At 40.5% G+C, this 22,847-nt stretch overlaps 1 protein-coding gene across 4 annotated transcripts in view; it reads right to left on the bottom strand.

The window, feature by feature from the left end:
• The window catches only part of DGKI (diacylglycerol kinase iota), a 402,429-nt gene that overhangs the window by 73,557 nt on the left and 306,025 nt on the right, over nucleotides 1-22,847 (bottom strand). For 3 of the 4 annotated variants that reach the window (XR_009244222.1, XM_058654978.1, XM_058654980.1), the window contains exons 23-24: nucleotides 2,613-2,692; nucleotides 138-182 (exon numbers count right to left, since the gene is read on the bottom strand). Coding sequence is in view for 3 of the 4 variants with exons in the window: in XM_058654978.1 (XP_058510961.1) it covers nucleotides 138-182; nucleotides 2,613-2,692 (125 nt within the window). In the remaining variant the exon portion in view is untranslated. The remainder of the gene's footprint in view (nucleotides 1-137; nucleotides 183-2,612; nucleotides 2,693-22,847) is intronic. The other variant, XM_058654979.1, reaches the window with a different exon arrangement.

Genomic DNA, 22,847 nt, shown 5'->3' with positions numbered 1-22,847 from the left:
ATCTTTCTAGAGTCTTCCAAAGCATGAACTCTGTCCTTAGGGCAAAAGTGGATTCTAATTCCAAAGGAGATAGCAAGTGAAAAGTAGGTTCCTCTTGGCCCAAAGTTAGGAAACAAGGACATTTAATTATGAATTACCTGGTAATGAACTCTCTGCGAGCCAGAAGAAACCGAGTGCAGATCCTAGTGAGAAAAGCAGAAAAAATCTGCATGTACTTAAAGCAAGATTGTGCAAGTTGCCCTACAATTCTACCAATGGAACACCCAACTGAATCTTACTATGCCTCTCTAGAAAACATCCAAATTCATCAAAATTGAACAAAGAAAGCAATATCAGAAGTAATAAAACGTTGTAAGTTGCACAGAAACAGGAAAAGTCTCTAGAAAATTATTATAACCTCTAAATCATAACTAGTTTTTAGAGATAAGTGACATATCGTGACTTCAAAGATGGGAAAGACCAGAAGAAAATAATAAACAATTTTAGTATAATAACCGAAGACCATGTTTGTTTGACACCTAAACTTTTACCACATGAAAAAAGGTTTCAAGAGTCTCTTTACACGCTAATAATTTCTTTATCTTAGACCCAGTACATACCGTCCTGGTAAATGTTTATACTGACATGTTTTTTTGGCAAACACAGATTTTCATAGTTTGCACAAAGAAAATGATATCCACCTCGGCCTTATCACAGATTAAAGTCCATACGGTTTTTTTTCTGGAAGACTCTGAGAAATGGACTCGCTTTGAAGAGCTGTATGACTAAGTTGTCACCACCATGCACACGCTCCCCAGGCTTCCTCTCTAATGAGTGTCCCGATTCTATTTACAGATGTCAGCTACTCTTGCTCTCTCAGCTGTTTCTGACAGCGCTTCATCAATTTATTCTCTATACCTAGGTTAGTTTAAAAATTATTCCCCCCCTTTTTTTTTGAGTGAATGCCTTCTCCTGTGGCTTTTTTTTTTTTTTTTGGCTTGTTTGTGTTTTAGAATTTTCCTTTTGCCTAGTATTGATGTGGTATGGTTGCACACCGATAAATTAGCTTTCAATAGTCATACGCTTAGTCATACATTTTATTACTGTAAGGTGTTATTAAAGTCACCTAAGTGTTAAATTAGAAAATAGGTTGGCTCCAACTATGATTCACTGTTTCATTGCAGTTTGCAATTAGAGTTCCATAAAAATGAGATACTATAAATTCTGATAATATAGATTGGCACCACGGTAAAATGTTCACAAATTTTAATTGATTCAAGCAACTATCTTTGATTCAAGTAAAAAAAATTAATATTCAAACTTTGGCAGCTACTTCTAAATATTTGCATATGTAATTTTGTTTTTATTCTTAACAATGAAAAAGAAAAAAGTAGTAATTTTTCATACCACTCTGTTCTTCCTCATGGAATCGAATATTCATAGCAAAGTGGTTACAAATCGAAGGAGTTTTAAACACTACGTGCTCACTTTATTTACTGACACCTGATGTATATTTGGAGACAGAATTGCTCATTAAGGAATCGTGAACAGAATCACCCCGTGTCTAACCCTATGTGAGAAACATGCCTTTCATATGCATATAGCATAAAAAAATCAATGACAGAAACAGGCACCTGCTACAATATGGGACACTTTGCTGGGATGCCCACATCCCATATCAAAATTCTGGTTTGAGTCCCAGCCACTTCACTTCTAATCCACCTTCCTGCTCGTGTAACTTGGAGGCAACAGATAATGGCTTAAATGCTTGGCCCATTGCAGATGAAGTTCCGAGCCCCTGGCTTCAGCCTGGCTGAGCCCTGGCTCTTGCAGCTAATTAGGCAGTGAATCAACAGATGACATAGTTCTCTCTTTCTCTTGCTTGACCTCGCTCTCACTCTCTGCCACCCTTTCTTCTAGCGGGTGAAAATAAACAAGCACACAGAAAAAAGTACCAATATTAGAGACATCACTACACATGTTCTCTGCTATTTGTGGAATGAAGACAGTTGATACTGTCCCTCAAGGCTTTATAAAGCAATCCAGACCAACTGTAACCATGATCTTGACTCTCCATCTTTCCAAGTGACAGTTACATTCACCGGAATCTCATGAGAACCTCCATTTCTCGTTTCTCTATGAGACTACATTGATAAAATAAATCTAAAAAAAAGAAAAAAGCTAATTCCTTTGTGTTCTGACAAATTCCCATGAAATATAGAAGGCGTTTCTTCCTGTAGGGATTTTATTTTTTAAACAAAATCTAGCTGTACTTGACGAGAGTCTGGTAGATACAAAACATTCAGTAACCCCAAATCTCTGATTTCTTTCATTATTGATCAATTCCCTTTGAAATTCGGTACAGCTCGGAAAGTACAGGTTTGCAGGCTGGAAAGAAGACAAGACGTTCCAAGCTCTAGTTATGAAGTGCACACTGCAGCAAGGGCTGTTGGCAGTGACCCCAAGCAAGTCCTTCCCACTGTGGAGGCTGGAAAGGGAGACCCACAGAGCAGGAGGGAAGGACACAGTGACGTTTCTATTGTGTCCCACAGCGCATCATTTCAAAAACGACCCTAGACGGCTCACAAAAGTGGAAAGCTGAATAGGATAAACAATTAGCTGCATCAACTCACCTCTTGGAGGCGGTCTATGTACATTCGGCAAGTCTCCAAGTCACAGTCCCCACGAACAACAAGAATACCCAGAGGTATGGCTAAGGGCGAAACAGAAAGAAAAATCTAAGATCACATATTTGATTTTTTCCAGACTGGCGTAAACATGTTTCTCGGGGGCTTTAGAAATAATCTCGTCAATAACGGATCTTTCAGGCTCTTTCACAAAACAAAATGAACACCTTCGTGATGTCACTTTGTCCTGGCCTGCAGCTGTCATTAACTTCCGTGTATGGTTCACGCTGCCCTTTTATCGCAAGGGCCCAGACAAGAAGGGTAATATCCCAGTAACAGAGGATGGCAGAACCAGAAAGCTAAACCATGCCCTCTGACAATTTCTGCCTGCGTTTGCAAGAGACGATGGAGGATTGAGTCCAGAAGAGGGATTTACATGATTCTGACTGCTGAGTCCTCCCACAGCTGAATGCATTTAGCTTGATCTTTTTGTCAATTTACAACAGTTCCTTGTTTATAAGACTCAAGCAACCTAAGGCAGTGTTGTTAACTGGTAGCCATCATCAGAATAAAAGGTATGCAACCTTTGAATAGATTTGAAAGGTGTAAGAAAGGAAAACACAGGCCTAAGAAAATTCAGGCTAAGAGCGGACCTCAGGAAATAAGAGGAGAACTTAAGTCATGCACCTTATAGATCATTTTACCAGTGGGTGCAAACATCATACCGTGGTTCAATCTCCTACTTAAATTTATCCAGAAAGTCCCGAAATATTCAAAAATACTCTCCTTCCCAAAACTTAAAAGAAATACAAATATTTCTTATTTTACATGTCTCAACAACACAAATTTTTATTGCTCAATATCTTCAACTAACCAGTTAGAAAATACTAGACATAGATAGAAAAATGGCTTTTATCAAAAATTCTTGTAAAAATCATCCACTAGAGGCTGGCATTGTGATACAGCAAGTTAAACTACTACCTTCGATGCCCGCATCCCATATGAGTGCTAGGTAGTGTCCTAACGACTCGATTTCCAATGCAATTTCCTGCTAATTTGCCTGGGGAAAAAACACAACATGGTCCAAGTCCTCAGCCCAGCCAGACAAGGCGCCCACCTCCTGGCACAGCCCTGACTATCATGGACCTTTGGGGAATGAGCCTATGGACCCACCTCCTGGCATAGCCCTGACTATCATGGGCCTTTGGGGAATGAGCCTATGGACCCAGGACTGACCTGCCTCTGTTTCTCTCTCCCCCTCCCCCTCCCTCCCTTTCTGAGTCACAATGCCTTCCAAATAAATGCAATGCATCTTGTAAGTTTGCATTCATTCATTACCTTTATTTTTAAAGGCCAAGTGCGATGGTTTTAAAAATTGATAATGATATATTTAAAACACATGAAAATTTTTCAGAATGTTTAGCATAGTAGTGAAGGTAATAGGTACAAACAAATATTGCCAAATAGCATGAATGTATTAAATGTATTAACAGTCGTTTAAAAGTTCTAGGAAAGAGGAACTAAGTCTCGCCAGGAAGACAGATTTCAGGCTGTCTGAAGAGCAGGGCTGGTCTAGAAAAAGAAACAGAATTTTCTTTTCGATATCACCCCAACCAGTTTCTAGCAAGAGGATGTAATCAACCCCATTTGCTCATTTCTTCACCACGCATGCGTCAACACTTCAAGCCTCCATTGCCTGGGTGAACTCCAGCAGTTTCTGAGTGCGTTCTCATGTCACAGAGCAGCCTTGTTAACCCACGTTCCCCAAGTGCCTGGACCAGAAATGGGAGATACTCAATCAATGCTTGTCAGGAGAAGAAAGAGGATGGGATGAGGCCCTGTCCACACGTGAAAGAGCAGGAGTAACGTTAAGATACAAGGGAGTTTTCCAAGGCAGACATGCAAGCATGGGGTTGCAACAGAAGTAGAAGGTGGCCTGGGTTCGAGCTTCCTGTTGGCTTACTTGTCCAAAAGTAAGCAGGAGAGTTGCCATGCAGAGGTGAGGCCCCCTGGAGGGATCTTACGTTGTAAGAATATTTTCAGCTTCTTTTTCAATGGAGCATCAAACGCATTTTCTCGGCTTGGCAGCTGTGTCTTAGAGGGTTATGTAAGAGAAACTCAGTAGGGATATCCCTTTAGAAGTCCTGATCAAAGTAATCATATCAGCTAAGCCACTAAACACATCCAAATTAAGAGCAGAACAACTTCTAATGTTTGGGGAATTATTTGAAAGAGCCAGAACTTTAGGCTGGATATATCAAAGTTTTAAAAAATGAAACCTAGCTCCCAGAGCTTTTGGAACCTTATCATAAAACAAATAAATTAACTTTTTTTAAAGATTTATTTTAGTTTTATTGGAAAGTCAGATATACAGAGAGGAGGAGAGACAGAAAGACCTTCTCTCCGATGATTCACTCCTCAAGTGACTGCAATGGCCAGTGCTGAGCCAATCCGGAGCCAGGAGCCAGGAACCTCTTCCAGGTCTCACACATGGGTGCAGAGTCCTAAGGCTTTGGGCTGTCCTCAACTGCTTTCCCAGGCCACAAGCAGGGAGCTGGATGGGAAGTGGAGCTGCCGGGATTAAAACCAGCACCCATATGGGATCCCGGCGCATTCAAGGCGAGGACTTCAGCCACTAGGCCACGCCACTGGTCCCAAATTAATTAATTTTTAAAAGTTTTATATATATATAAAACTTTTATATAAAATGAAACCTAGCTGTGACAGTCCACAATGACAGCCCACATTGGAGTCTTAAACTGTTTAGTTCTATTTTCTCTTAGCCTCAGTGTGAAAATGTAGAGAAATAGATTTGAAACAATATTTACCTATTTAATTAGAATTTATACAGAAATGCAGGAATCTTGTCAATATCTGTGATATCTAGTTATTTTCAATGTTTGGATTTAGTCTGCTCCAAAAACAAATCTAATGCACTTGAGTGGCAGACATTCTAAATGACAACTACAGACTTCAAGACACAGAATCAAGAAGATAGGTAGCAAAGTTTTCAAAGATGCACCATTCAGTTTTACTGTGTGCGTAGTCAAATGCTTTGCCTATTTATCAAGGAACAGGGGACCCTTAGCTGCTTTTAATGGAGCCGTTCTTACCAACTAATTTAGAGTAAGAAGAAATGGAGAGGAAAGGAAATGACATCAGCTACCCCAGTCTCATAGCCTGTTAATGACAACTGCCAGATAGATACTGAAATGAAACAGTATTCAATAGAAAAGAGTTTACAGTCATCCACTCCCAGACTCAAATTTTGGTAATACTTTTGTCTTGCAAATTACTCAAACAGTAAATATCTTATGTTCTCTCTGATATAAGACAACCTCCTTGCAAAATAAGAGACAAGCAGATGTTTAGGTAAATATGCATATACATTATACTCTTATAGATGAACCATATAACGAAAGCTAGCGTATTGGGAAGAGAAAATGTGTTGCAGTATGCATGTTGATTCCCGAATAAAGGAGGACTCCCAATAAAAGCTGTTCAATATATCTTGACAGTAGGATACTAGACCTCCTACCATTGCCTATACCTGCAATGTCAGGATACACTCAAACAGCAGAATCTGATGCTGAAGGACTATACCATTGTTAACAATAGGGGGGAACAGTGGTGGGGGAGGTATGAGGAGGGTAGAAGAGGAAATCCAGGAGTCTATGAAACTGTATCTTGAAAAATGATAATAATGATAATTAAATTCTTTAAAAGACCCTGGTATTTAGAATGGGTATTTTACAGGATTTTGTGAGGATTCTTTAAGACAGCATATTTTAAATTGAATTATGAGAGCATAATTACCAATCCTCTCTCACTCCCTTCAGTATCTTTGAGCATATTTAAATAGAAAATGGATGCACCTGTCCTGCATCTTTTATAAGACCATGAGAGTTAGAAGCCATCTTCTCTTTACTTAAAACTAATTTCCACTATCCCAGCCAAGGGAGAATTATAGGAGGACGAAAATATTAAACCAGAAACTTGTGGAAAACTACCACCTTCCTCTACACTACTGATAACCAGCTGCTACATTTCATTGAAGTTTTCTTCATCTGATTAGGGGAGTGAGAGTCTGACGGTCACATCATTAGCAGCAGCCCCGACTTGATGATTCATCTTATTCTCTTCTCAGAGGCTTTCTTCCAACAAACACTAGTCAATCATCACCCTACATAATGGAACTTCTATTGCAGAGATTAAAAAGCAATTCTAACTAAGTAAAAAAAAAGAAAAGGAAAGGAAAACAAGCTTCTGGATTAAGATGGAAGACTCAACACACACGCATCTTTCCCACTGAAACACTGCTGAACTACAGCGAATGGCTTAACAACAACAACAAACTATAAACCAACAAAACGAGGAGAAACGGGGCGAAGAGAAGATTAACGGGTGAAACAGACGGAGTATCAGTAACTGATTCAGGGCCCGTATAGAACTCCCTAACCTCGACGGAGTGGATGAGAACCAACACGCTGTACGCTGCAGAGCCTTCAAAAGGCTTGCCAACTGTCAGCACCAGGTGCCTCAGGGACCCAGTAAAAAGGGGCAACAAAAGCAAGAGCATGAACGTTCACTGAATGCCCACCACAATCTCGGCAGATGTAGTCACCTTAAAGAAAATGGGGAATGGGGCCTAGCGCAGTAGCCTAGTGGTTAAAATCCTCACCGCGATCCCATATAGGGGCCAATTCATGTCCCAGCAGCCTGCTTTCCCATCCAGCTCCCTGCTTGTGGCCTGGGAAAACAGGTGAGGGTGGCCCAAAGCATTGGGACCCTGTACCTGCATGGGAGACCCAGAAGAAGCTCCTGGCTCAGCTTGCGGTCACTTGGGGAGTGAGCCATCGGATGGAAGATCTTCCTCTCTGTCTCTCCTCCTTTCTGTATATCTGACTATCCAAGAAAATAAATAAACCTTAAAACAAAAAGGAAAATGGGGAATCGCTGGCAAGTTATAGATTACAGTGGCACCCTGATTTCCCTACTGCTGCCCAGAAGCCAGCAGCCTGAGACCTATCTCCTTAGAAAGACCCAGGTGGCACTTCTCCAGGGAACCCAACAAAACCACAGAGAAAGGAATCTATTCATTTCCATTTCTCCTAAAAATCCTGGTGTGCACATAGATGAAGACACAGTGAGAAAGCAGCCATGTGCAAGTCAGGAATGCAGCTCTCTACAGAAACTGACCAGAACGGCAACCCCCTGTGGGACTTCCAGACCTCAGAACTGGGAGAGAAAATGTCTATTACTGGGCCTGGTGCAGTGGCTCAGTGGCTAAAGCTTTGTCTTGAATGTGCCGGTTCGTGTCCCGGTTGCCCCACTCCCCATCCAGCTCCCTGCTTGTGGCCTGGGAAAGCAATCAAGGATGGCTCAAAGCCTCGTGATCCTGCACCCACGTGGGAATGTTGCCCATATGGGATTCCAGTGCTAGCAGGTAGAAGATTAAGCTGATGTGATTTAAGTAACACACATTTCTCTTTCTTTAAAACTTATTTCTCTTTATTGAAAAGGTAGGTTTATAGAGAGAAGGAGTGACATAAAGATCTCCCATCCTCTGGTTCACTCCCCAAGTGGCTGCAATGGCCAGAGCTGAGCCAATCCGAAGCCAATAGCCAGGAGCTTCGTCTAGGTCTCCCACACAGGTGCAGGGTCTCAAGGCTTTGGGCCGTCCTCGACTGCGTTCCCAGGTCACAAGCAGAGGGCTGGAAGAGAATGGAGCATTCGAGACACGAACCAGCACCCATATGCTACCCAGAACTTGGAGGTGAAGAATCAGCCAATTGAGCCACTATGCCAGGCCAAGCAATTTATGTTCTAACAAACCTTTAAAGGTGTGCTCAATTGTACTGAAGTCAGTGAGAATGCACAGTGGCGGGGAATTCAAAGGTAAGGCAAATGTGAACTGCGTGGGTTCCCAGATAACAAACTGAGCTGCAAACACTCACCTGGGACTGCTATTCTGAGCCTAAGCCTGGGAAATTCTAGGCAGTACTGGAACAGAAGAAGCAGAATGGTTGGAGATTCTGCCTTTCGAAAGCAGCCAGAGCAAAACATACTGCCTTGTTCCTAGGCTCTGGAAGCTAAATATAAGCCATGCTATGTCCAAGATACACACTCCTGAGCTACCCTGTCAGAGGTTATACTCTGTAACATGTTGCAGAGTGTAGGCAGAACTAATCTGGATGAACTTGAAAATGACAACAGCATGTTTTACTTCTATTTTTCTTTCAACAGATTTTTAAAATGCATTTGAAAAGCACTATATCCCTAAATGTCTGTAATAGTCAAGAGCTGGGGCAGCTCAGAATCAGGAATCAGGAACTCTGGGTCTCCTGGAGGGCTGCTGTGGCCACGCGTGCTTGAGTCGCCTTCACTGCCTCCCAGGATGCATGTTACTGGAAAGCTGGATCTGAGGCAGAGCCAGAACTTGAAGCTAAGCCTCTCCAACAGGGATGCAGGCATCCTAGCCAACATGTCAACCAGGGTGTCAAATGCCTGAGCTGGGAGATCACAGCAATTGTATGACACGAAGTAGGAAAAAGCAGAGTAGAAACAAGAAGGGCCCGCGAAGAGGAAGAAGAGCAAGGGGAGGAAAGGAGAAAAAGGGAAGGGAGTTAAGGAGGAAGGCGAGGAGGAAAAGAAAATCACACTGTATTAATAACGTATCATTTTATGGATTATTTAATCTTCGTTACATCCAGAGAAGTTAACTATGATCATCCTTGCTTTTAAAATTGAAAAATCACAGAACTTGAGTCATGAAAATATTAGATAATATTAGGCTCCGCTATTACAACAGCTAAACATTCATCCTGGGTTTTTCTTACTCAAGAGCTCCTCTTCTGGAATCTTTCTCCTGCCACTAGACCTTGCCTCACACACACAGGCAGGGTCTCAGAGAGGCGAGGGCAGAAACAAATGACAGTTCACTAGTGACAATGAAGGAAGTGCCAATTCCCTAGGCATGGATCCACCTGCATGGAGAAAAGCCGTGAGCAGGATGGAAAGCAAGAACTCAGAAACCATGAGCAAAGCCAGCCTGTTTTCATGAACGATTTGGCAGCAGCAGGATCATTCTGAAAGCTTCCCCCGCTTCTTCCCTAAAACACCAGCTTCTCTGAGACTTAGAGGTCAAGAGTCAAGCTACGAAAACTGATGACAGATCCATTAAACAGCTTTGTCTGTAATTTAAAGTTCATACAATGAAAGTGAGCGTGACTTACTTTATAAAGAAAGGCAATGGTGAAATTGGGAGCAGATGTTAACCATTACTGAGTTAGTAGAGATGATCGGACTACACCAGGCGTAGAATACTTACAGAGTCATGTGACTTGTTTTGTTATTTAAAGTCCTTACATGAAAATTTCCAATATTGAACAAAAGTTCTTACTGATATCTGTTAACTTAAACTAAACACAAAAACCAAAACCCACACTCTCTCCGGAGGTGTGAACGTGCATTCTTTGAGGTATCCAGGGCATTCAAAATGTTTACTGAACACTAACTCCCAGTCTGGCTAGCATTCCACTTGATCAATTTGGTAACTTTACTATGACAAGTATTCTCATATCATTTATTTCAATGTTTAATTATACTTGGTAAATACCTATATTCAGAAAAGTCATAGTTATAGGTACACTTGATCTTGTGGACTGCTAAATTGATTCTTTTTCAATAAAGTATGTCCAGGTTCCATGTACCAGTAGATATCAGGGTAGCTACTTCTTCGTGTTATAGTAACGACTATGTCAATATCTGTTACCCATGTACTAACAGAGAAGCCAGTATAAGACACTCCTCCAAGTCTTGTTAAACTTACCATTTTTTCTTCCTATAACCATTATCAATATAGTCTAGCCATTCATAAACTCTCACACCTACTTCAGCAGACCATATGTGTGAATTTCTGCAGTCGACCATGTGTTGCACCAAGGCTTCTAAAGGCTACAGCCTAAAAGAAAAGCGTGTAGATTAAAAAATAACAATCAAAGAAGCCTGCAGGGGGATGAGTGGAATCCCAACTGGCTGTTTGATGACACAAGCAAAGTTCCGCAGCACCAAAGCAAGAATGGGTCCCTCTCTGACACTAAGTACACATGAACCTGATAATGGAATGTATAAAAAGGGAGAAAACTTGTGGCAGTTAATCCATTCTCTGCGAGGTGCTGGAATGTGTTCAACGACATATCACAGTGGAAATGAAAAGCTGAGAGCTCAGCACTTGAAAAGGAAAAAGAAAAGAAGGATTTAATTATTTGACACTTGTGCGAGTACAGTGCAATTCGTATTCAAACAGAACTGGCACGAAATGGAGCCATTTGGCTATTCAAGGCACAAATGAAACTACCATCAGGAGTCATTAACAGAAAAATGTGGCACCTTAGAAAACAGCTCAGAAAATGCCTGCACTGGGAAGACTGGGTCTAAAGAGGTCCATAAAATGATGCTGCAGAGGCTCTTACTGAGACTTACAAAGAGTGGCTGCTTTCTGAAAAAAATATATATGCATATAAAGATAGGGTTAATAATGGCTCCCCAGGGACAGACATAACTCAATACGTTCAGTCATCAGAACGTAGATCATGATATATTTGTGTTAACACTATTCTGATGTATAGATCAAAAACATGTTCACTTTAACTACTGATGTCAGACTTGAACGCATGCCAAGTTTCCTGCTCTATTTTTATCAATTTTATCAACTAATATTATTAAGAAATCAAGCACTTGAAAAAGAACCTATTCCCTAAACAATAGCTTACAAGAAGACTATGTGCCGTGGGGTTTAGATAAAACATCATCAACACGATTCATGAAAAAAAAGACAGCTGTCCAAAAATGCTACAAAACTCAAACAAACTTAAAAAGATAAAAATATTCATTTTAGGAGGTGCTCAACATCTCCTGTCATTTGGAACTACAAATGAAGACAATGAGATATCACTTATAACAAGGGAGAAATACCCATCACAAGTGCAATAAAAATTGTCAACACAAATGCTTGTGGGGATGTAGACTAGCAACGAGGCAACAAGGCTTCTAGACCTTTTGTCTTGAGATAAACCAGTAGACTATACTTTTTTTTAAAGATTTATTCATTTTTATTTGGAAGGCCCACTTCACAGAAAGAACCTGCCATCCACTGGTTCACTCCCCAAACGGCCTTAAGAGCCAGGGCTGATCTGACTCAAAGCTGAGAACCAGGAGCTTCTTCCAGTTCTCCTAGGTGGATACAGGGAGCCCAAGGATGTGAGCCATCCTTCGTTGTTTTTCCAGCCCACAGGTAGAGTCGGATCACAAGTGGAGCAGCCAGAACAAAAACTGACTTCCACAAGGGATGCCGACACTAGCGGACTAATAATTAGCGTGCTATGCCACCATGCCAAATTCACTATGGTGATTTTCATTTCGTCCGATTTGAGAATAAGACTTCAGAGTTATGCTTTCTAGAAGCTAGCAGAGTTGGCAAAAATCTGGGTTTCAAATTACAAGTGAAATTCTATGTTTGCTTGCTTGTTTTCAATCACGATAGGGCAGAACGCTATGGAGAAGAAAAACTAAGGAATATTCAACTCAGGTTTTAAATAATTCCTCTGGAAACGTAAAGACATTTCTACTCTTTAAGAGTTTTGCTTTCATTTACGTTGGTAAATATAAATTGCATATACAAGGAATTATGCCATCATACTTTTCATATCTATATGTCATTTGGCAAGCAGGTCTTAAGGACTTCTGGGTCCAGTGACTTACTAAGCTGTGTTTACAGCACCTGCCCTCCAGGAACTCACAGACATGGAGGAAGAAGAAAAACCACAAAGACTGATGACTTCCCTCGGCAGGATCCAGAGCCATGCTGCCGTGAGGTGTCTCTTGAGTTAAGAAAATACTGTAGTCTGACAAGATGCGCGTGAGCTTTTCAGACAGGGAAAATGACCTACGTCTCAGACCACCCTTAGCCACTAAAGAACCAAGGTGTGAAAAAGAGTAAATGTTCAGTGATTAAGAAGACAGGTGCATCAGGTTGACACCATAGGCATGAATTCATACCAAATGTAGGCTCGAGCCTCCCAAATCTGGACAGATACTGCAGGCTGCCAAGGGGAGTTGAAGGTTTCAGAATTCTATGGACAGAATCAGCCTTAATGGTCTCCTAGTTTTACTGAAGTCTGGTATCTTTAGGATTACAAGGTTCTTGGCTTGCCTTGGCTCATCTACTTTCGCAAAGTTTGAATTGTATATTACTTCTTTAGACCTCTGTAATATTAGCCATTTCCCAGCCTCTGGCCAGTTTCACACACCAGAAATGTCTTTCTCAAGGAGCTAGGAATCATATTTTTGAAATGTAAGCATTATGGGAGACTGCAGTCTAATCACTGATAATCAGAAAACTAACAAACAGGAAAAGCCTGACTGCCTTTACCAGCTTCCTGCAATTTCTCCAGCATGTTTGCATTATCGTTCTGTAATGCTTAAAAGTTTCCCATCTTTTCAGGCGCACATTTTGGAGAGAGGTTAAGTTACTGTTTGGGATGCCTTTATCAATTTCAGTGTCTGCTTTCAAGTGTTGGCTGCGCATCCAAGTCCACATTCCTGCTAACTCTTACTCTGGGGCGGTCGGTGATAGCACAGTGAGTGGGCCCTTGCTACCCACAGGAAAACTTGGGTTGATTTCTGTATTCCAGCCCTAGCTGGTTCCGACACATAGGCAGTTAACCTATGAGTGAAACCCCTCTCTCTCCCTCTCTGGAAAATACAAATAAATGAATTTGTTACAAAATCTCCTGTCTTTCCTGTTGAGAAATTTACAAAAGAAGCCAAAATGTGTAGCTGAAGAGTTAGGAAGTTCTTGTAGTAAAACCGGTTGTTCATTCATGAAGACTGAAACATGAAATGGCAGCAAAGGTAAGAAGCAATACTAAAAACAAAGACTCCGATCTACGATCAACTGGATGCTGAGAGGGAACAGAAGCAGACCTGACTCACGGCTGCTTGGGCAACCTCAGGAGTTGCCACTTGCTAACACTGTGATAAACCTGCAACCTGCTGAGCTGCAGAGACTACAAGAGAGCAAAAAGGGTAGCAGGTGAAAAGAGATGTGAAAATCATACAGAATTCAATGACTATTGTAATGATGGATAGGAAGGACAATCTATAAATGCTTCAAACGCAATTTGAGAATACTTTACAAAAAGGATCTCTGGGCCCGGCGGCGTGGCCTAGCGGCTAAAGTCCTCGCCTTGAAAGCCCCGGGATCCCATATGGGCGCCAGTTCTAATCCCGGCAGCTCCACTTCCCATCCAGCTCCCTGCTTGTGGCCTGGGAAAGCAGTCGAGGACGGCCCAAAGATTTGGGACCCTGCACCCGCGTGGGAGACCCGGAAGAGGTTCCAGGTTCCAGGCATCGGATCGGCGCACACCGGCCTTTGCGGCTCACTTGGGGAGTGAATCATTGGACGGAAGATCTTCCTATCTGTTTCTCCTCCTCTCTGTATATCTGACTTTGTAATAAAATAAATAAATCTTTAACAGAATTAGGGAGAGAATATGCTGAAGGTTAGAGAACAAAAGATTCAGGAGAGAGAAAGGAGACACTCCTTCTCCGCAGAGATCCACTGAAAGTTCAACCTGTAAGACAGCTCAGGATGACTCCTGTCAAATGGCTAGCACACAGTCCATTACAACGGGAAAAGCTGAAATGATAAAGAAGTGAAGAACAAAAAACCTGTTAATGACTAAACTGAACAAAGATGAAGAGTTAGGTGGAGAACGCAATTGAATCATGAGTATCAGTTACCCCCCAAAACACTGACAGTGCACAAGTAATTTAGGTAAACCAAAATGCTAAGAGGTTTTTAATACTGGTATGAATTATAAAAGGTGTAGAGCTCTATGTAATTAGCACATAAAATCATGTATCTGAGTTCAATTTTAATTTTCCAAAACCAAAATTATTTCCCAAGTTAATCTTTCCAAAAAAGCAAGGTATTAGTTTCAGAGCACCTCATATTTCTGTGCTCAGTTATATTCAACATATTAGCAATAAATCAAATTATTATCCCAGAAGAAATGATCATACTGTTGAGATTCAAACTCTTATCACCAAAGACTACAGTGTTAGGCTACAAATAACAACCAGAAATTCAGATTTATTTGCATTTAGGTCTCCAGTTTTAATTACTCAAATTGAAAAGGGAGAATATTTGGTTTGGCAGTGGTTCATTTAAAAAGAACTACTAAAGCATAATTTGCATTCACATGTTGAGTTTTCATTTTACTTTGCTGATCCGGGCACTTATGAAGAAAGGAATTAAATCAATTCCAGCACTTTTAATGTGGGATCATAGGAAGGTCAACTCAGAAGACACAAAGAGAAAAATCTGGGGTTAGTGCTCATTTAATCTCAAACCCCAGTACCCAGAACAGTAATGGTAAGAGTAGGTGTTCAATAGAAATTTTCAGCATGAGGTTTGAATGGTGGTCTAAGCAGCTTTGGTGTGGGGAGGGATCCTTCCTGACAATAGACCAGACATCAGATGCCGAGTAACATGGTAAAGACTATCCACACAGAACTGAGCTGCTCCAGCCACAAAGCTCCAAGTCACAGGCACAGGGAATGGCATCGAGGTACAGCAATTCAAGGCATTGCCTGTGGGCCAGCATCCCATCTCTGAGCACTGACTCAAGTCCCAGCTTGTCTGCTTCAGATCCTACTCCCTACTAGTGTTCCTGAAAGGACTCCCGAAGATGGTCCGAATGCTTGAGTATCTGATTTCTTTGTGGGAGGACTAGCTGGAGCTCCTGTCTCCTGGCTTTGCCCCGCCCAGGCCCAACTGTTGCAGCTATCTGGAGAGGGAACTAGCAGAGACAAAGTCTCTCTCTCTCTCTCGAGACAGTCTTAGATCCAGTAACCTTTGCCTCAAATGGTGCAACTCTAAACGGTTGCCCAATGTTCAGGGGTCCCTACAGCAGTCCGTGGCCGCAGAGCTGCACCAAGGGTCAACTTCTCACAGCTGTAGTTCCCTCTTGGGAAATGCCCAATGAACCACCCACACACAAAACTCAGCTGCAGAATTTCTCCCAAGGAATACAACCTGTGACAAGAAATTTGACTCCAAATTCTTTTAAATAATGCACATCTGTAAGGACACAGCCGAGACTTCATACTTTATAAGGAAGTAGGGTGCTTACTACAAAAGCATGCTGTGTTAGAAAACACACAATTATATTAAAATCCTGTCAGAGCAACACAGCCCTGTGAAAGGTCATCTCCCTAAGGACCCTGTGGTCATGCACCTAGCCAGAATATAAAATGGCCCCTGGAAATGATAAAGAACTATGCAAATATTGGGTGCTATTACTGAATACAGCTAAATTTATTAACATTAAATATTAATGTTAATTTTATTAGCATTATGAAGGACAATAAAATTCTTCAAAGAAATATATTTTATCATCTGAGCTTAAATCTCAGAGTGGTCAAAAAGAGAAAGAAAACAATCAAAAGGACTAGGATGGTATACAGGTTAACCGGAGTGTCTCAGATGATGACTTTTTCTTAAATTTTGGAATATGTGCAAATACATTACACAATACCTTACGGTTATTACACAAATCTAAACAGAAAATTCATTTGTGCTTCATAAACATTGTATGCACATACCTAAAGACCATTTTATAAACTATCTGTAATAATTCTACCTATAATCATATAATTTTATGATATCCCATGATAGATAGATAGATAGATAGAATGAGTCTCTGGTTGTTATTCTACTCCTCCCTTGATTGGTTCTATCTGGATCCAGTTTTCACAAAAGGGCCTATCACAAACAGTCCCTTTGTGTATAAAAGAACTAGAACTGGCAAGCTTCTCTGGCAGTTTCTCCTGTGGAATCCCCCTTTTGACGACTATATCTGGAGATTTCTAACATCCAAGAAATTTCACTTTCTTTATTATTGTTGTCCACACAAAAGTTCCTCTTCAACATGAGGTAAGAATCAAGATATCCTTCATTGCGCCATTACATACAGAACAGAATTTTGCTTCTCCCAACTACTAAATAAGCCAATTTACCCGTATGTGTCTCCACTCCTCTGCCATCCTTCCCTGCACCTGCCCTCACTGTTCAACAGTGTCCCAGAACCATTATAATCATCTACTCAGAGACTTCAACTGCAGCTGGACCTCTGCTCCCTGAATCAGTTTCTGATTTTTAGTGAATTGGTCCCATCAACACATATGCCTGCTGTACTCTCTCATAAATCAGAAAACAACGTATTCTCTTTGGTCTTTCCCGGTCACCATTGCATTTTTTTTATGGTTGACATACAAAAACACCCCACAAAGGCAAGCAATGTGAAATAACATGGACTTCCTGACTGTTAATCAATAGACCAAGAACGCTTACGTCACAGGACCCTGGCTCTTATGGCTTCCAATGCATAAGAAAATACTCTCACCTGGCATCTTAAATTCACATGTGCTCTTTGCATTCAAGTCCCTTTAAACATAATGGAAAAACACCCTCCCTGATCCTTTTATCAAAACCAGGATACTCTGTCACACTCTTTTTTATAGAGCAGTTAATAGTACAGTAATTACTCATCTGTCTGTGTCTCCCACTGAAATAACAGCTTTATACAGGTGTGCAGGATCTCTACAACTTGCAAAAGCAGTTGATAAATACATACCAATTTAATGAGATCAATATTTGGAGTTTGAAGGAGATTAGAAAACAGGAAACTGCTCAATAAACTAGAGTATGAAAAATTGAGATTAAGTCATTTGAGAAGTAAACATGCCTTTAAATAGTACTGAGTGGTGGAAATCTAATTTTTTACTCATAACAACTGCATGTGTGAAACTAACCAGTATTGTGGCCAGTGCCGTAGCATAGTAAACTGAGCCTCCAGTCTCTGTCCTGGGTGCTCCACTTCCTATTCAGCTCCCTGTTTATGATCTGGGAAAACAGCAGAGGTTGGCTTGAGGGTCCCTGTAGCCACATGGGAGACCCATGAAAAACTCCTGACTCTTGACTTCAACTTGGCCCGGCTCAGCCATTGCGATCATTTGGGAGAGTGAACCAATGGATGGAAGATTCATCTCTGTCTCTCCTGCATTCTGTAACTCTGCCTTTCAAACACAAATAACATTCTCTTAAATTTTCTGTGCATCAGCTGCTATGTATGTACAATGGGAGTATCAGTATCACCTATTTTTGATAGAGATGTTTGGGAGAATTAAATTATGTATTACATGCAAAAGATTTAAGACCACTCCTATTCACACAGTGATGACATGTAACACTGTCATTTTCGTTATTGCATTTTCAAATAATAGATACATGTAAGATGCCGACAAAGGATGGGGAAGGATAGCAAAAGAAATTAAGCACAAAACTCCAGTTCAATGTCAGTTCAAAAAATAGAAATACACCTAAACAGACTTGCAAAAAAAGGATGGTTACGGCCCTTCAGAGGACAAACTGACAACATTTAACTCCCCAGATTTCAAATTAGAATGCCTTCTGCCATCAATTCAGACCTAATCTCTACCGCACAGCCCTGTTGTCAGCCTGTTAAATGATGGGGAAAGGTTCCATTTTAGATGAAGCAATCAATAGAGAAAATTCAGCACACGCATGCTCACTGAGTGAAGTGAGAGTATAAGAATTTAACTAAGGAAGCATCCGGGGAAAAGTTTCAAATCCTATGTCATTTCTATAGAACTAAATATTTATTACAACATATTGTTAAGAAAGACTTGGTTTAACTACTGCATTGAGCAGATAAGAAAACTGAATCCTGAAGAACAAATGCATGACCCCACGCTGCATGGCTAATTAGTGGCTAGACCCGCTTCTCTCATGTTTTCTTCTATATTTTATCTTTTGCTTTCGTTATTTAAATGACATTTGCTAGGAAAATAGGTACATACTGTTTTCACAGCCCTATCACAGTCCTTGTCACAAGAGACAAAACTTCTGGCAAATCTGGGACTAATTGTTATTTGTTCCAGCCATTGTTTGCTCACAGTGAAAACTCCATAAATGCATGCAAAATTAATTGCTGTGATGTTGAATGCTTTCGTTTTATCTTTCAATGCCTAGTATCTAACAAAATATCTGTCACACGAACGATGCAAGTAAATAGCTGTGGAAAGCACAAATGCATGAATGGTTGAGTGGTTATAGCATTTTAGCATATTTATCAATTTGAACTAGAGCCCAATTATAAAAATTGAAAACTATAACAAATCCAATACTCCATTTTTTGTTCTTCAGAAAGTGGGGCAGAATTACTGACTTACTTAGAATACTTACAAAGAATAGAGGACAGAAAAAGTAAGAATGTTAGCGTAAAGGAAGATAGCAAATGTTACCAAAGCAGCTTGGTCAATATTGCGAGGAATGAACAAGTGGAAAAGTCTAAAGTGATAGGACATGATGGGTACGCATCTCTGCCATGATCTTATAACTCCCGTCTGATTATGAATGAGATAGAATTCAATGCCCGACTCAAGGATATTAATTTTTTAAGTATTTATTTTATTTTTATTGGAAAGGCAGATATACAGAGAGGAGTAGAGACAGAGAGGAAGATCTTCCATTCACTAATTCACTCCCCAAGCAGACACAATGGCCAGAGTTGTGCTGAACCGAAGCCAGGAGCCCAGAGCTTCTTCCAGTTCTCTCACATGGGTGCAGGGTCTCAAGGCTTTGGGTCATCCTTGACTGCTTTCCCAGGCCATAAGCAGGGAGCTGGATGGGAAGTAGGGCCGCCGGGAATAGAACAGGCACCCATTTGGGATCCTGCTGCATGCGAGGCAAAGACTTTACCCAGTAGCTACCACAGTGGGCCTGACTCAAGGATATTCTACACAATATCCTGTCAACACTCCTCCAGATCATCAAAGCAGAAGAGAAGGCTGAGAAATTTCCACAAACCAAAAGAGGTAGACAAACATGCCAATACAATGCAAGTGGCTACTGGGATGGAAAGTATGAGAATTCTGTTACTATTACTACTGCACCAATAACACTTTCTCTAAACAACATACCACTGAAACTTCAAATACTTAACAATGTAGGAAACTGACAAAGGCATATACAGTATCTTTTAATAATAAAACCGACATAAAACAAGTCAGTGATGGGTAATAGATGTTGTATTTACAGAAACATTCGGACTTCAGGAAGGGAATTTACATTTATCTGGTCAGATTATCAAACAGAGGCATACAGTGGTCAAATGTGTCATAGGTTAAAGTGCCTTGTCATCATAGTACATTCTCACTTGAGTACTCACAATAAAAAGTAATGAAATGATTAATTGCATTTTCTTCCCTCATTTTTCTGTAATATATATTCAAATGATGTATTCAATTCTGCTTTTCGGAGTGGAAAAGCCTGTTGGAAGGAGGTGGTGAGCACTGTGGAGAGGGAGCTGATTCTAGCCAGAAAGACTCTGAACAGAGTAGGCCAGTCCTCCCTCTGTGCCCTTAAGGACCTGCAGATGCATGGGACAGTGGGGCCGCCCAACAAAAACAAGCACAGAAATGACAGCATGCTGATGTGCCAGACTGTGCAGCAGCCATTTTAGTTACAAGATCACACTTAACCTTCAATACCATAGAAGGTTACAATTATATTCTCATTTTAGATATGCAATATTTGTCATGAGAGAAAGGAAATTACTTTGTTAAGGTTACCATTGACATTCAAATACAAACATTTCTCACTTTCTGTTAAATCCGTAAACAATGAAAATCCCTTTAGGTAAATGCTTTAATAGCAAATTAAGGTATAATCCTAATTTCACTAAATCCTCATTATAAAATGTATAGAAACCATCATATACCATATATATGTATACATATATACATATATACCTTAAAAATGTCTATATCCCCATAAGAGCTATTATATTGAAGCAAGTAGATGAAAGTGCTGTTGAACATTACATTGATACATTGTAAATACCAGTCCTCTCCTGTCTTTAAAGATTACTGTATATCTGTTTTCAATTGGCTCTAAACTGCTTGTGTGTGTGTGTGTGTGTGTGTGTGTGTGCTTTAGTGCCTAGAATTCATGGAAATTATTATGGAAATTGAAAAGTACACAATAAGCTAGTGTCAAAAGTAAAGTTTAACCCCTTCAGGACAGTAGAGATACATCTTTTATCAGTAACAAGTTATTCTAGATATTGCAATCATAAACATCACAGATTTTCAAAAACATATTCCTACTGAGTGTTCAGTTATGAGCTTTACTGAGGGCCTGTGTATATACTTCATTCAGCGTACTGGAAGATCTTCTGTTTTCATTATCACAAATAATAATTAGTGGATTTTCTTACTGAAGATCATAACCATTAACTTGAAGACTGGTAAGTCACATCCAGTAAGGAAGACTAAAGATTTTTAAGTCTGGAATTGATCAGCAAAAATGAGGAGGTCATGTCAAGAACAAGCCCCATCATGGTCTTTTTTAGACAGAGAAAAGGGGTATAGAGGATAATTGAACTGTTATAAACATCTTTTCCTATAGTAAAGTAAGTAAAGAAGGAGGGATTTGTTTGACAACAAACATCCAAGCTTGTAATCCAATATGAACTATTATCCAGACACAGGAGTAAGAACCTATTAAATGGTGATGCCAAACAGCTGTGCGGGCTGCCTGAATGAATCGCTTGGTGTATTATTAATCAAAGGAATTAAATTTTTAAAACCGTGAACACATTATAGTTCTGGTTCAAACTTTTGACTGCTGACAATGAGTGGTCTAAGAGGACTCACTCCTTTGTTTTCCTGGAATGCAGATCAGGGTACATTTCTGAGAGTCCCTTTTGTCTAGATGAGTACTCTGGTTTCATTGAATGCATGCTTCTATTTTGGTTTGCACATTCCCATGTAGACTGGAGGTGGTTTGCCCCTATACTCCATGTGAGTTCTGCCAGTCTTCCTGTGAGTCTACAGTCAGTGGTCAGTGGAAGCCAGGGAGCAGAGCAAATCCATCGACTCAAAGAACCAGCACTCCTGGGAAACCAGGACGTAGAAACATCATGAACAAATGCTAAGAGTTGGCCACTTTAACTCCCTCTTGTTGTGTTAGTTTTGCAAACACAAATCATTAAAATAAACAATTTCTTTATTCTTCCTTTGTCGGTTTTTTGGTTCCTTTGAGTCCTAAAGTCGTGGCTAAATTTATTGGACTTGTATTTATACCAAATTATTTCTCCCAATTCAAGAAGTGTCCTCAGGCAGAAGTTTTATCACACAAGATATGATGTGTAATGTACTTGCCAGGAAATGTCATCTTGTAAAACCTCGAATCACAATTATCTCTGGCAGTGATGGACAGATACTGCTAAGAAGAGACATCTGAAATCCATAGATAAGCCTCAAATCTCATTTCAGCTCCAAATTTCGAAAGTATCCCCTCTTAGAGTTGATTTTCCTCAAAAGTTACCATAAACTGCAAAATATGATTTAGAGCTATTACACTTTTATTTGTAAAATTGTAAGCTATTTGGAAATTGGAAACCAAACGAACATACAACCATATAGATAGTTTACAAGTAATATTCCCCAAAAGAATAGGTCATTTACATTGCAGCTATATTTCATATACAAACACATGGCCACCATTTAATGAGTGAAATTTTGTTTTTGTGTTCATATGTCACTCACAACCTCCCTCATATTAGAAGTATAATACATTGTTTATAAAAGAAAGAGGATGCAGGAACTATTCCTTCTCTAGGTACTTTCTTGGCAGAGAAAATGAGAGTGGAGGGCAGAAGGGAAAAGGCTGGGTAGAAATGAAAGGATGTTGACGTTCAAGGAAAACACTTAGGTTGAGGAAGCCGGAGCAGCTGAGAACCCCGTTACCAGCCCCACAACCCAGAAGCCCCTGACGTCTCTGAACCCGATTCTGACGAGGTCCTTGGATTTCAGGATTCTCATCCTCTAAAGCTCTCTCCGGGAATCAGACCATAGAGGTTCCTCCTCACTTCCTGTCACTTGAAACCACTTGCCTCTTTCATAGTTCTAGACGGGTCCACAATGAAACCACTTCAGGTTTGGGTTCCAACATCACCGGATTTACAGAAAAACTCCTTTGTTTTAGCATCCACATCTGTCCTCTCGACCACTGCAGTGCCTTGTCTTCTCTGATCCTACTCTACTTGAAAATCAGTCCCCACAATTCTGAGAAAGCCCCAAAACTCT

Source organism: Ochotona princeps, chromosome 25, assembly GCF_030435755.1.
Source record: "Ochotona princeps isolate mOchPri1 chromosome 25, mOchPri1.hap1, whole genome shotgun sequence".
In the NCBI taxonomy this organism is placed as follows: Eukaryota; Metazoa; Chordata; class Mammalia; order Lagomorpha; family Ochotonidae; genus Ochotona; species Ochotona princeps.
Note: the sequence above shows the minus strand (reverse complement) of the source record. Positions and strands in the feature narration are given on the sequence as shown.